This window comes from Oncorhynchus tshawytscha, linkage group LG18 (assembly GCF_018296145.1).
Source record: "Oncorhynchus tshawytscha isolate Ot180627B linkage group LG18, Otsh_v2.0, whole genome shotgun sequence".
Taxonomy (NCBI): Eukaryota; Metazoa; Chordata; class Actinopteri; order Salmoniformes; family Salmonidae; genus Oncorhynchus; species Oncorhynchus tshawytscha.
The window spans coordinates 41618244-41633755 of record NC_056446.1 but is presented as its reverse complement, the minus strand read 5'-3'; the positions used below and the strand labels follow the sequence as shown (position 1 = coordinate 41633755).

Genomic DNA, 15512 nt, shown 5'->3' with positions numbered 1-15512 from the left:
GGGGGTCTGGGTGCTGTGATCGACTGAGGGGGTCTGGGTGCTGTGATCGACTGAGGGGGTCTGGGTGCTGTGATCGACTGAGGGGGTCTGGGTGCTGTGATCGACTGAGGGGGTCTGGGTGCTGTGATCGACTGAGGGGTCTGGGTGCTGTGATCGACTGAGGGGGTCTGGGTGCTGTGATCGACTGAGGGGGTCTGGGTGCTGTGATCGACTGAGGGGGTCTGGGTGCTGTGATCGACTGAGGGGGTCTGGGTGCTGTGATCGACTGAGGGGTCTGGGTGCTGTGATCGACTGAGGGGTCTGGGTGCTGTGATCGACTGAGGGGGTCTGGGTGCTGTGATCGACTGAGGGGGTCTGGGTGCTGTGATCGACTGAGGGGGTCTGGGTGCTGTGATCGACTGAGGGGGTCTGGGTGCTGTGATCGACTGAGGGGGTCTGGGTGCTGTGACGACTGAGGGGGTCTGGGTGCTGTGATCGACTGAGGGGGTCTGGGTGCTGTGATCGACTGAGGGGGTCTGGGTGCTGTGACGACTGAGGGGGTCTGGGTGCTGTGATCGACTGAGGGGGTCTGGGTGCTGGGGGTCTGGGTGCTGTGATCGACTGAGGGGTCTGGGTGCTGTGATCGACTGAGGGGGTCTGGGTGCTGTGATCGACTGAGGGGGTCTGGGTGCTGTGATCGACTGAGGGGGTCTGGGGGTCTGAGGGGGGGTGCTGTGACGACTGAGGGGGTCTGGGTGCTGTGATCGACTGAGGGGGTCTGGGTGCTGTGATCGACTGAGGGGGTCTGGGTGCTGTGATTGACTGAGGGGGTCTGGGTGCTGTGATCGACTGAGGGGGTCTGGGTGCTGTGATCGACTGAGGGGGTCTGGGTGCTGTGATCGACTGAGGGGGTCTGGGTGCTGTGATCGACTGAGGGGGTCTGGGTGATAATACTGCCATCGTCGTGGAGACAATACAACATGTCTTGTGTAAAGCATGTATCTGATGCTGTCTGACTAAAAATAGTACAGCATGTCATACTCCTTTTGTCCAGACAGCATCAGATACATGCGCTACACATAGTAAGACAGAGGGGCGCTGTTTCGCTCGCTTGGATGCTTTCTCCGGTGAGATCGTTTCATCCACTTGCAATTGAAGGAAAGTTGGCGGGTGCACAGTGCACTGTTAGGATGCTGGAATTATTTTGGGATGAACGTGAGAACGTAACCTACTTTTTTTAAGTGATTTGTTTGACAAATCACTAAATCCGCCCCCTGAGCAGGACACCTTGAGCAGGAAGGACACCCTGAGCAGGACACAAACATTTTGGAACTTTTGAATCTGTATCAAATTATATCTAATGAAAAGTAAGACATAAAACCTGTGGAAAAAGCTCGTATAAAATAGAAATAAATAGTTTTCTGGAGCCAATCAACATTTGTCCTTAGCTGCAGATAATGCAATTCCTCAATCTGTAGCCTACCACTGCTCTGAGGATCAATATCACCTATGTTCCAGCGCCCTCTGTTGAATATGAGCAGTCATTACATCATCTCTACAGACTCCGTTCAATGACGGTCCACAGGCAAATGTTAAAGGTGCAAAAACCTGACTTCTCCTGTTCATCTCCCCACTTCACTATGTAGTAAAGGGATGTGTCCCAAATGGCACCCTATTCTCTATGTAGTGCACTACATTTGACTAGGGCCCATAGGGAATAGGGTGCCATTTGACTAGGGCCCATAGGGAATAGGGTGCCATTTGACTAGGGCCCATAGGGAATAGGGTGCCATTTGACTAGGGCCCATAGGGAATAGGGTGCCATTTGACTAGGGCCCATAGGGAATAGGGTGCCATTTAACCAGGGCCCATAGGGAATAGGGTGCCATTTGACTAGGGCCCATAGGGAATAGGGTGCGATTTGACTAGGGCCCATAGGGAATAGGGTGCCATTTGACCAGGGCCCATAGGGAATAGGGTGCCATTTGACCAGGGCCCATAGGGAATAGGGTGCCATATGCAAGGCTGAAGATCATTTTAAAATTGGACAGACACGAGATGACATTCAGTTGTGTCCGTCATGGTGAAACATTTATTCAAGTTTTATTCCTCATCAGATTTACAATGCATACCACATCTGTATCAATCCCCATGGTTCTGAATGCATATCACATCTGTATCAATCCCCATGTCTGTATCAATCCCCATGGTTCTGAATGCATATCACATCTGTATCAATCCCCATGTCTGTATCAATCCCCATGGTTCTGAATGCCTATCATGTACAGTCCCATGGCTGTCTGTCTCTCCGAGGTCCTCTTCACAAGGGATTTCACACTCAGGAATCTTTCTGTTCATTTGTCAGTTCATATTTTCTCATCATCATAATCATCTAGAATGGATATAGCCTGAGTTAGCATGCTGCTTGTAGAACACCGCTGCTCTGGGATCGACTGAGGGGGTCTGGGTGCTGTGATCGACTGAGGGGTCTGGGTGCTGTGATCGACTGAGGGGGTCTGGGTGCTGTGATCGACTGATCGACTGGGGGTCTGGGTGCTGTGATCGACTGAGGGGGTCTGGGTGCTGTGAGGGGGTCTGGGTGCGACTGAGGGGGTCTGGGTGCTGTGATCGACTGAGGGGGGTCTGGGTGCTGTGATCGACTAAGAGGGTCTGGTGGTGGTTCCTGTGTCTCCTGTTTTTTCGACAACATCACCACTGCAGTTCAATAGCGACTGTGTGTGTGTGTTGTGGCTAACTCCTGGACAGCCAGTGAGTGAGGAGCAGGACCATGCAGCTTTAAGACAGATGTTCTTAGCCAGGGAAGGTCAAGATTTCTATTCCTCAGGAACTTGGTTGCCTGCTGTTCTATCTCCTGTCTGACACTTAAACACACACACACACACACACACACACACACACACACACACACACACACACACACACACACACACACACACACCTGGTTTCCCAGGTCTAAATCAGATGCTGGTTTGCCAGACATGCCAGAATATCAGAGTGACCCAGCCCTGTTCAAATCTCTAGCTAGAGGGCTGTGTTGCTACTGCTGTGAAACACTGTATTATGGATCTCTGTTAAGAGAGTACGTTCCCAAATGACACCCTATTCCCTAATATAGTGCACTACTTTGAACCAGATCCCTATGGGCCCTGGTCAAATGGCACCCTATTCAAAAAATATAGTGCACTACTTTGAACCAGATCCCTATGGGCCATGGTCAAATGACACCCTATTCCCTAATATAGTGCACTACTTTGAACCAGATCCCTATGGGCCCTGGTCAGAAGTAGTGAATTATGATCCCAGTGGACAAAAAACAACAAAAAAGTGTTGGATCAAAGTTGTTTCCACGTTATTTCAACCCAAAAATGCAACTTGATGACGTTGAATCAATCAACTGACTTTTTTTTTTTTCACCAAACTTTTAATCTGAAACCCAATGACAACAGTGACATTGTTGTTGTTGTTGCTAATTTCACGGTAGTTGACAAACTCAACCAAATGTAAATCAAAACTCGACGTTGAACTGACGTCTGTGGCCAGTGGGGAGGGAATAGGGTGCCATTTGGGATGCACACAGCCAGAGTCCGTAGGATAACTGAACTTCACAGAGCCTGGTTCCTGAATATTGCTTAGATTCCCAGCAGAGAAATAATGTATGCCTTGACCAAAACAGATAGCAGCAGCAGCAGAAGCCCCCCTCAATGAAAGGTTGTGATACAAGGGGACATCAGCTTGATAACCAGTTTGGTCAAAGTGGTCTACTATGAAATTCACTGAGATCCCCAACGAGTCATAGTTGAGGGCGACTGCATTTCAACAAGTCCCGTAAAGTTGGACCAGCATTGGACCAGTTGGACCCAAGTTGGACCAGCATTGGACCAGTTGGACCAGCAAGTTGGACCAGCATATCTCCTCTGTTAAAACGCGTTGCACAAAGTAAGGTTTACACGGTATCTGACAATGCTGAACCTCCCCCCTCTCCCCTCCTCCTTCATTAGACCCTTTTACACAGTAGCCTCTCAACGTTCCACGGCATGTCATCATCAACACGGGACGGACAGGAAGAGAGTTGAAGCAGCATGTTACATGGCATGTCATCATCAACACGGGACGGACAGGAAGAGAGTTGAAGCAGCATGTTACATGGCATGTCATCATCAACACGGGACGGACAGGAAGAGAGTTGAAGCAGCATGTTACGTGTGACTAACCCTTACAGAACAAAACATGCTTTTAGATCTCTTAAAATGTATCTTAGATGGAAAGGGGGGGAAATTAGGCGTTGTACGTATCTCTGTGTAGGAGTGCTGATCTAGGATCAGGTATTCTCTGTCTATAATAATCATGTTTATTGTGATCGAAAAATTGCAAAACTGATCCGAGATCAGCACTCCAACTCTGAGATGCTTGATACAAATGGCTCTAGATCAGTATAAGTACGCGGGTGTAGGTAGAGAAGGGGCTTGGTAATAATTTTTATTTAAATAATCATTTAAATAGACCAGTGTTAGATTGGAAGGGGGAGGGGTGTCTCTTCTGAAAAGACACAGTAAAGTGAGGCTAGCACCCACCAAACTAGTCGATCAACATGCTTTCAGTCATTTCTGGTTCGTTTTGATGCATCCGTGTTGGCAAGCGGCCCTGTTTATTTCGTCTATTTTTCACAAACACACTTTTTCCATCTCTCCCTCCTCACTGTCGCTCTCGCTCTCCCTTTCTCTCTCCATGTCCCCGACTCTTAGACGGTGGACCAGGAAGACAGTTGGTGGTAGGAGCCTGTAGTGGAAGCGGGGTGTGGCCTAAATAGTAGGCGGAGCTCAGACATTGTCTGTCTCAAAAACATGCAGGTGGTCCCTGCATTCTCCCTCTCTTCCTCCACTTTCCTTTTCTCCACTCTCTTCTTCATGTTCAGAGGCATACAGATGTTCCTGGGAGTGGGCGTAGCCCAGGTGATCTTGCGAGTGGGCGCGGCCTACTGTGTGTGCTCGACCCAGGGACTCAGCTGATAGGCTGCGACTGGACAGGATGCTACTGAGGCTGGACTGACGTGCGCCTCGTGGATGGGCCTCGATCTCTACACGCACCTCAATGTTTGTTCCCTCCCTGCAACATGAGAACATGAACAGCATCAAGGATAGGCCTGTTACATAATATTTCAGCCATGTTTTATGAGCTAGAGAAATACTTTGGGCTCAATCAATCAATCAAAAACTATACGACAAGAGACACTGACCGCAAGGAGAATGTCTGCGTCTTATCCAGCATCCCAGCACCCCCAGCTCCTTCGCAGTCTGATTGGCTGTCCTGCTGCATATAAACATGACGCATCTGATGCTTGTCCAATCCTGCGCATGCATCTGGTTCCGGGGGCGTGGCAGCGCTGCTGGTGCTGGGGAGCAGGCCAACTTCCTGTACGCTGACCCTAACATCTTGTAGGACTTCCTGGACGCTGGTGTCGCTGAGGGCGGGGTTGGTCTGGCCTCTTGGCCCCGGTCCCGGCCAGTGGTCGCTGACTACATGAGAGAATAGAAGATCTTCAAGAGAAGTTCAGAAACAACATCAGATTAAAACTAGGAAACAACCATACAATCATACAGTAGTGTCAACATCTATTGGACTGATCTATTAGTAATCTATTGGACTGATCTATTAGTAATCTATTGGACTGATCTATTAGTCATCTATTGGACTGATCTATTAGTCATCTATTGGACTGATCTATTAGTAATCTATTGGACTGATCTATTAGTAACCTATTGGACTGATCTATTAGTCATCTATTGGACTGGTCTATTGGATTGATTTATTGTGATCTATTGGACTGGTCTATCGTGATCTATTGGACTGGTCTATTGGATTGATTTATTGTGATCTATTGGACTGATCTATTGTGATCTATTGGACTGGTCTATCGTATGGATCTATTGGATTGGTCTATTGTGATCTATTGGACTGGTCTATTGTGGTCTATTGGACTGGTATATTGTGGTCTATTGGACTGGTCTATTGTGGTCTATTGGACTGGTCTATTGGACTGGTCTATTGTGGTCTATTGGACTGGTCTATTGTGGTCTATTGGACTGGTCTATTGTGATCTATTGGACTGGTCTATTGTGGTCTATTGGACTGGTCTATTGTGATCTATTGGACTGGTCTATTGTGATCTATTGGACTGGTCTATTGTGATCTATTGGACTGGTCTATTGTGATCTATTGGACTGGTCTATTGTGATCTATTGGACTGGTCTATTGTGATCTATTGGACTGGTCTATTGTGATCTATTGGACTGGTCTATTGTGATCTATTGGACTGGTCTATTGTGATCTATTGGACTGGTCTATGTGATCTATTGGATCTATTGGACTGGTCTATTGTGATCTATTGGACTGGTCTATTGTGGTCTATTGGACTGGTCTATTGTGGTCTATTGGACTGGTCTATTGTGATCTATTGGACTGGTCTATTGTGATCTATTGGACTGGTCTATTGTGATCTATTGGACTGGTCTATTGTGATCTATTGGACTGGTCTATTGTGATCTATTGGACTGGTCTATTGTGATCTATTGGACTGGTCTATTGTGATCTATTGGACTGGTCTATTGTGATCTATTGGACTGGTCTATTGTGATCTATTGGACTGGTCTATTGTGATCTATTGGACTGGTCTATCATATGGATCTATTGGACTGGTCTATTGTGATCTATTGGACTGGTCTATCGATCTATGGACTGGTCTATTGTGATCTATTGGACTGGTCTATTGTGATCTATTGGACTGGTCTATTGTGATCTATTGGACTGGTCTATTGTGATCTATTGGACTGGTCTATTGTGATCTATTGGACTGGTCTATTGTGATCTATTGGACTGGTCTATTGTGATCTATTGGACTGGTCTATTGTGATCTATTGGACTGGTCTATTGTGATCTATTGGACTGGTCTATTGTGATCTATTGGACTGGTCTATTGTGATCTATTGGACTGGTCTATTGTGATCTATTGGACTGGTCTATTGTGATCTATTGGACTGGTCTATTGTGATCTATTGGACTGGTCTATTGTGATCTATTGGACTGGTCTATTGTGATCTATTGATCTATTGGACTGGTCTATTGTGATCTATTGGACTGGTCTATTGTGATCTATTGGCTGGTCTATTGTGATCTATTGGGCTGGTCTATTGTGATCTATTGGACTGGTCTATTGTGATCTATTGGACTGGTCTATTGTGATCTATTGGACTGGTCTATTGTGATCTATTGGACTGGTCTATTGTGATCTATCTATTGTGATCTGCTGGTCTATTGTGATCTATTGGACTGGTCTATTGTGATCTATTGGACTGGTCTATTGTGATCTATTGGACTGGTCTATTGTGATCTATTGGACTGGTCTATCTGGTCTATTGGATCTATTGGACTGGTCTATTGTGATCTATTGGACTGGTCTATCGTATGGATCTATTGGACTGGTCTATTGTGATCTATTGGACTGGTCTATTGTGGTCTATTGGACTGGTCTATTGATCTATTGACTGGTCTATTGGACTGGTCTATTGTGATCTATTGGACTGGTCTATTGTGATCTATTGGACTGGTCTATTGTGATCTATTGGACTGGTCTATTGTGATCTATTGGACTGGTCTATTGTGATCTATTGGACTGGTCTATTGTGATCTATTGGACTGGTCTATTGTGATCTATTGGACTGGTCTATTGTGATCTATTGGACTGGTCTATTGTGATCTATTGGACTGGTCTATTGTGATCTATTGGGCTGGTCTATTGTGATCTATTGGGCTGGTCTATTGTGATCTATTGGGCTGGTCTATTGTGATCTATTGGACTGGTCTATTGTGATCTATTGGACTGGTCTATTGGACTGGTCTATTGGACTGGTCTATTGTGGTCTATTGGACTGGTCTATTGGACAGGTCTATTGTGGTCTATTGGACAGGTCTATTGTGGTCTATTGGACTGGTCTATTGGACAGGTCTATTGGACAGGTCTATTGTGGTCTACTGGACTGGTCTATTGTGATCTATTGGACTGGTCTATTGTGATCTATTGGACTGGTCTATTGGACTGGTCTATTGGACTGGTCTATTGGACTGGTCTATTGGACTGGTCTATTGGACTGGTCTATTGTGGTCTATTGGACTGGTCTATTGTGATCTATTGGACTGGTCTATTGTGATCTATTGGACTGGTCTATCGTATGGATCTATTGGACTGGTCTATTGTGATCTATTGGACTGGTCTATCGTATGGATCTATTGGACTGGTCTATTGTGATCTATTGGACTGGTCTATCGTATGGATCTATTGGACTGGTCTATCGTATGGATCTATTGGACTGGTCTATCGTATGGATCTATTGGACTGGTCTATCGTATGGATCTATTGGACTGGTCTATTGTGATCTATTGGACTGGTCTATTGTGGTCTATTGGACTGGTCTATTGTGATCTATTGGACTGGTCTATTGTGATCTATTGGACTGGTCTATTGTGATCTATTGGACTGGTCTATTGTGATCTATTGGACTGGTCTATTGTGATCTATTGGACTGGTCTATTGTGATCTATTGGACTGGTCTATTGGACTGGTCTATCGGACTGGTCTATTGTGGTCTATTGGACTGGTCTATTTTGAGTTTACTTTGAACTACTCACTGCTGAACAATTCAAGATGGGATAAGCTGAGTTATTTTAATAAAAGCATTAAGGAATCTTTTTACTCATAATATAATGTACATAGTTCTTAAAACAAAAAGACAAATTCCAAACATAGGTAAGCATTAGATACAATATTTAGCATCCAATATACTATACTAAAGCCCCTTACAGCTGGCTAGGTCTTCCAGTTGTATCTTATGTGTTTCTGGGGGGTCGTTCTGCGGCTGGCACCATCCATTCCGACAGAGTGACATGGGGACGACCCCATAGACATACGTCAACATCAACGGGACGCCCACCCCTACAAGAGGACAGGAAGAGACAGGATGAGAGACTGACTGAGGTACCTGTATTTCCTCGTCAATAAATGTTACCTTGAGGAAAATCACCCGGCACATTTTAACACATGAATGAATGCTAGAAGAGTGATTCCAGGTATGACATTGATAACAGACACATTGGTCTCAACGGGACTTCCTGTCAAAATAAAAGGTTAAATAAAGGAAATACCATAGTATGATTAACAATACATGAGAACAACTAAGAGTACGCAGAGATTTGTATTTATTTATTTAACCTTTATTTAACTAGGCAAGACAGTTAAGAACAAATTCTTATTTACAATGACGGCCTACTGGGGAACAGTGGGTTAAACTACCTTGTTCAGGGACAGAACGATAGGTTGTTACCTTGTCAGCTTGGGGATTCGATCTAGCAACCTTTTGGTTGCTGGCCCAACGCTCTAAACCACTATATGCTACCTGACGCCCCAAGACATCTATCTTCACCCATCTCTCTTTCCCACAGATGACTGGGTTAATGTAACAAAAATGGAAACAGGACTGACATTGCAAGCTAGCCTTTCTCTTCCTCCTCCCAGTACATCTAACCTAGTATCAACTTTAACCTGATGTAAAAAAAGGCTTCACTGTAAAACATGAAACCCAGTCAGAAATGTCAGGGAGACAAGGAGGAGAAAGATGAAAAGAGAGAGAAAGAGGGACGGGGGAGAGAGAGAGAGAGAGAGAGAGAGAGAGAGAGAGACAAGGAGGAGAAAGAGGGAAAGAAAGAGAGGGGGAGAGAGAGACAAGGAGGAGAAAGAGGGAAAGAGAGAAAGAGGGATGGGGAGACAGAGAGAAGGAGAGAGAGACGAGGAGAAAGAGGGAAAGAAAGAAAGAAAGAGGGGGAGAGAGAGAAGGAGGAGAAAGAGGGAAAGAAAGAAAGAGAGAAAAGAGAGGGGGAGAGAGAGAGAGAGACAAGGAGGAGAAAGAGGGAAAGAGAGAGAAAGAGGGATGGGGAGACAGAGAGAAGGAGAGAGAGACAAGGAGGAGAAAGAGGGAAAGAAAGAAGAGGGAAAGAGAGAGAATCAGAGAGGGGGAGAGAGAGAGAGACAAGGAGGAGAAAGAGGGAAGAAAAGAGAGGGGGAGAGAGAGACAAGGAGGAGAAAGAGGGAAAGAAAGAGAGGGGGAGAAAGAGGAGAAAGAGAGAAAGAAAGGGGAGAGAGAGAGAGACGAGGAGAAAGAGGGAAAGAAGAGAAAGAGAGAGAAAGAGAGGGGGAGAGAGAGAGAGAGAGCGAGAGACAAGGAGGAGAAAGAGGGAAAGAGAGAGAAAGAGGGATGGGGAGACAGAGAGAAGAAAGAGAGAGAGACAAGGAGGAGAAAAGGGAAAGAAAGAGGGAGAGAGAGAGAGAGAGACAAGGAGGAGAAAGGAGGGAACAAAGAAAGAGAGGGGGAGAGAGAGAGACAAGGAGGAGAAAGAGGGAAAGAAAGAAAGAGGGGGGGAGAGAGAGAGACAAGGAGGAGAAAGAGGGAAAGAAAGAGAGGGGGAGAGAGAGACAAGGAGGAGAAAGAGGGAAAGAGAGAGAAAGAGGGATGGGGAGACAGAGAGAAGGAGAGAGACAAGGAGGAGAAAGAGGAAAGAGAAGAAAGAGGGGAGAGAAAGAGAGAGAAAGACAAGAGAAGGAGGAGAAAGAGGGAAAGAAAGAGAGGGGGGAGAGAGAGAGACAATGAGAAAGAGGGAAAGAAAGAAAGAGAGAGAGACAGGGGAGAGAGAGAGAGACAAGGAGGAGAAAGAGGGAAAGAGAGAGAAAGAGGGATGGGGAGACAGAGAGAAGGAGAGAGAGACAAGGAGGAGAAAGAGGGAAAGAGAGAAAGAGGGGGGGGAGACAGAGAGAAGAGAGAGAGAGACAAGGAGGAGAAAGAGGGAAAGAAAGAAAGAGAGGGGGAGAGAGAGAGAAGGAGGAGAAAAGAGGGAAAGAAAGAAAGAGGGGGGGGAGGGGGAGAGAGAGACAAGGAGGAGAAAGAGGGAAAGAGAGAAAGAGGGATGGGGAGACAGAGAGAAGAGAGAGAGACAAGGAGGAGAAAGAGGGAAAGAAAGAAAGAGAGGGGGGGAGAGAGAGAGAGAAGAGAGGAGAAAGAGGGAGAGAGAAGAAAGAAGAGAGAGAAAGAGAGAGGGGGGGGAGAGAGGAGGGGGAGAGAGAGAGAAAGAGAGAGAGAAAGAGAAGAAAGAAGAGAGAAAGAAAGAGGGAAAGGAGAGAAAGAGGGATGGGGAGAGAGAGAGAGAGACAAGGAGGAGAAAGAGGGAAAGAAAAAGAAAGAGAGAAAGAGAGAAAGGGGAGAGAGAGAGAGAGCGAGAGACAAGGAGGAGAAAGAGGGAAAGAGAGAGAGAGGGATGGGGAGACAGAGAGAAGGAGAGAGAGACAAGGAGGAGAAAGAAAGAGGGAAAGAAAGAGGGGAGAGAGAGAGAGACAAGGAGGAGAAAGAGGGAAAGAAAGAAAGAAAGAGGGGAGAGAGAGAGACAAGGAGGAGAAAGAGGGAAAGAAAGAAAGAGAGAGGGGAGAGAGAGAGACAAGGAGGAGAAAGAGGGAAAGAAAGAGAGGGGGGAGAGAGAGACAAGGAGGAGAAAGAGGGAAAGAAAGAAAGAGAGAAAGAGAGGGGGAGAGAGAGAGACAAGAGACAAGGAGAGAGAAAGGGAAAGGAAAGAAAGAGGGATGGGGAGACAGAGAGAAGGAGAGAGACAAGGAAGAGAAAAAGAGGGAAGAAAAGAAAGAGAGGAGAGAGAGAGAGAGAGAGACAAGGAGGAGAAAGAGGGAAAGAAAGAGAAAGGGGGAGAGAGAGAGAGACAATGAGGAGAAAGAGGGAAAGAAAGAGAGAAAGAGAGACAGGGAGAGAGAGAGACAAGGAGGAGAAAGAGGGAAAAGAGAGAAAGAGAGGGGGGAGAGAGAGAGCGAGAGACAAGGAGGAGAAAGAGGGAAAGAGAGAGAGAGGGATGGGGAGACAGAGAGAAGGAGAGAGACAAGGAAGAGAAAGAGGGAAGAAAGAGGGGAGAGAGAGAGAGACAAGGAGGAGAAAGAGGGAAAGAAAGAGAGAGGGGAGAGAGAGAGAGAGAGACAATGAGGAGAAAGAGGGAAAGAGAGAAAGAGACGGGGAGAGAGAGAGACAAGGAGGAGAAAGAGGGAAAGAGAGAGAAAGAGGGATGGGGAGACAGAGAGAAGGAGAGAGAGACAAGGAGGGGAAAGAGGGAAAGAAAGAAAGAGAAAGAGAGGGGGAGAGAGAGAGACAATGAGGAGAAAGAGGGAAAGAAAGAAAGAGAGAATGAGAGGGGAAAGAGACAGAGACAAGGAGGAGAAAGAGGGAAATAGAGAGAAAGAGGGATGGGGAGACAGAGAGAGAGAGAGACAAGGAGGGGAAAGAGGGAAAGGAAAGAAAGAGAAGAGAGAAAGAGGAGGGGGAGAGAGAGATAGAGAGAGACAAGGAGGAGAAAGAGGGAAAGAAAGAAAGAGAAAGAGAGGGGGAGAAGAGAAAGAGAGACAAGGATGAGAAAGAGGGGAGGAGAAAGAGAGAGACGAGGAGAAAGAGGGAAAGAAAGAAAGAAAGAGAGAAAGAGGGGGAGAGAGAGAGAGAGCGAAAGAGAAAGGAGGAGAAAGAGGGAAAGAGAGAGAAAGAGGGATGGGGAGACAGAGAGAGGAGAGAGAGAGACAAGGAGGAGGAGAAAGAGGGAAAGAAAGAGGGGAGAGAGAGAGAGACAAGGAGGAGAAAGAGGGAAAGAAAGAAAGAGAGAAAGAGAGAAAGGGGGAGAGAGAGAGAGAGAGAGAGACAAGGAGGAGAAAGAGGGAAAGAGAGAGAAAGAGGGATGGGGAGACAGAGAGAAGGAGAGAGAGACAAGGAGGGGAGAAGAAGAGGGAGAGAGAGACAAGGAGGAGAAAGAGGGAAAGAAAGAAAGAGAGGGGAGAGAGAGACAAGGAGGAGAAAGAGAAAGAAAGAAAGAGGGGGGGAGAGAGAGAGAGACAAGGAGGAGAAAGAGGGAAAGAGAAAAGAGGGGAGAGAGAGAGACAAGGAGAAAGAGAGGGGGAAGAGAGGAGGAAGAGAGGGAGAAAGAGGGATGGGGAGACAGATAGAGGAGAGAGAGACAAGGAGGAGAAAGAGGGGAAAGAAAAGAGAAAGAGGGGGAGAGAGAGAGAGAGAGACAAGGAGGAGAAAGAGGGAAAGAGAGAGAAAGAGGGATGGGGAGACAGAGAGAAGGAGAGAGAGACAAGGAGAGAAAGAGGGAAAGAAAGAGAAAGAGAGAGAGAGAGAGACAAGAAAGAGGGGAGAAAGAGGAGAAAGAGAGAAAGAGGGGGAGAGAGAGAGACAAGGAGGAGAAAGAGGAAAAAAGAAAGAGGGAAGAGAGAAAGAGAGACAAGGGGGGAGAGAGAGAGACAAGGAGGAGAAAGAGGGAAAGAAAAGAGAGGGAGAGAGAGAGAGACAAGGAGGAGAAAGAGGGAAAGAAAGAAAGAGGGGGGAGAGAGAGGGAGGAGAAAGAGGGAAAGAAAGGGAAAGAAAGAAAGAGAAAGAGAGGGGAGAGAGAGATAGAGAGAGACAAGGAGGAGAAAGAGGAGAGAGAAAGAGAGAGAGAGACAAAGGGGAGGAGACAAAGAGGAGAGAGAGAGAGAGAAAAGAGAAAGGAGAAAAAAGAGGAGAAAGAGGAGAAAGAGGAAAAGAAAGAAAGAAAGAGAGGGGGAGAGAGAGAGAGACAAGGAGGGGAATGAGGGAAAGAAAGAAAGAGAGAAAGAGGGGGGAGACCGAGAGGAGAAAGAGGAAGAGAGACAAGGAGAAAGAGGGATATAAAAAAAGAGGGGTCAGAGCTGAAGCCCACAAGAACAGACAAGTCCTTTCAGATGGAGAGAGAGAGGGATGGAGAGATGAATGGATAGAGAGGGGGATGTGTGTGTAGGAAGAGGGAGAGGCTAATGTGCTGAGTCCCAGCCTTCAGTTCAACAGTGTGGTGATGGTAGTGACACTTCAGAGGCGGCAGGGTCAAGCAGGGCACACATACACAAACCAGGGAGGCTGCAGTAAGCTCACATGCCCCAGGCTTCTGCCAGAGAAAGACCTGGGTTCAAATAGTATTTGCAATTCATTTGATTGAGCATGCCTGTGGTGCCAGATGGGTGGGGTTTGCACTTTTGGGACTATTGCATGTCAAAGATTCACCAGGCACAGGTTAAGGATTTGAAAGAAACCTAATACTATTTGAACCCAGGCTTCTGCCAGAGACAGACTTGTTATGAAATTACAAGTCATCAAAGAGAATAAGGAGTAAGGTCTATTCCAGGTCTATTCCAGGTCTACTCCAGGTCTATTCCAGGGCTACTCCAAGGCTATTCCAGGTCTACTCCAAGGCTATTCCAGGTCTATTCCAAGGCTATTCCAGGTCTATTCTAAGGCTATTCCAGGTCTACTCCAAGGCTATTCCAGGTCTACTCCAGGCCTATTCCAGGTCTATTCCAAGGCTATTCCAGGTCTATTCCAGGTCTATCCCAAGGCTATTCCAGGTCTATTCCAGGTCTATTCCAGGGCTATTCCAGGGCTATTCCAGGGCTATTCCAGGGCTACTCCAAGGCTATTCCAGGGCTACTCCAAGGCTATTCCAGGTCTATTCTAAGGCTATTCCAGGTCTATTCCAAGGCTATTCCAGGTCTATTCCAAGGCTATTCCAGGTCTATTCCAAGGATATTCCAGGTCTATTCCAAGGCTATTCCAGGTCTATTCCAAGGCTATTCCAGGTCTATTCCAAGGCTATTCCAAAGCTATTCTCAAATCAAGAGTCGGCTTTCTATTCCGCAACAAAGCCTCCTTCACTCACGCCGCCAAGCTTACCCTAGTAAAACTGACTATCCTACCAATCCTCGACTTCGGCGATGTCATCTACAAAATGGCTTCCAACACTCTACTCAGCAAACTGGATGCAGTATATCACAGTGCCATCCGTTTTGTCACGAGAGCACCTTATACCACCCACCACTGCGACTTGTATGCTCTAGTCGGCTGGCCCTCGCTACATATTCGTCGCCAGACCCACTGGCTCCAGGTCATCTACAAGTCCATGCTAGGTAAAGCTCCGCCTTATCTCAGTTCACTGGTCACGATGGCAACACCCATCCGTAGCACGCGCTCCAGCAGGTGTATCTCACTGATCATCCCTAAAGCCAACACCTCATTTGGCCGCCTTTCGTTCCAGTTCTCTGCTGCCTGTGACTGGAACGAATTGCAAAAATCGCTGAAGTTGGAGACTTTTATCTCCCTCACCAACTTCAAACATCAGCTATCTGAGCAGCTAACCGATCGCTGCAGCTGTACATAGTCTATTGGTAAATAGCCCACCCATTTTCACCTACCTCATCCCCATACTGTTTTTATTTATTTACTTTTCTGCTCTTTTGCACACCAATATCTCTACCTGTACATGACCATCTGATCATTTATCACTCCAGTGTTAATCTGCAAAATTGTAACTATTCGTCTACCTCCTCATGCCTTTTGCACACATTGTATATAGACTCCCCCTTTGTT

The 15512-nt window shown here is 46.6% G+C and overlaps 1 protein-coding gene across 5 annotated transcripts in view; it reads right to left on the bottom strand.

The window, feature by feature from the left end:
• Nucleotides 1-3384: 3384 nt before the first annotated feature.
• The window catches only part of si:ch211-278j3.3 (E3 ubiquitin-protein ligase RNF19A), an 80271-nt gene continuing 68143 nt past the window's right edge, over nucleotides 3385-15512 (bottom strand). For 4 of the 5 annotated variants that reach the window (XM_042301098.1, XM_042301097.1, XM_042301099.1 and 1 more), the window contains exons 8-10: nucleotides 8852-8983; nucleotides 5234-5534; nucleotides 3385-5103 (exon numbers count right to left, since the gene is read on the bottom strand). In XM_042301098.1, the coding sequence (XP_042157032.1) occupies nucleotides 4818-5103; nucleotides 5234-5534; nucleotides 8852-8983 (719 nt within the window). In that variant the 3' untranslated portion in view covers nucleotides 3385-4817. The remainder of the gene's footprint in view (nucleotides 5104-5233; nucleotides 5535-8851; nucleotides 8984-15512) is intronic. The other variant, XM_042301100.1, reaches the window with a different exon arrangement.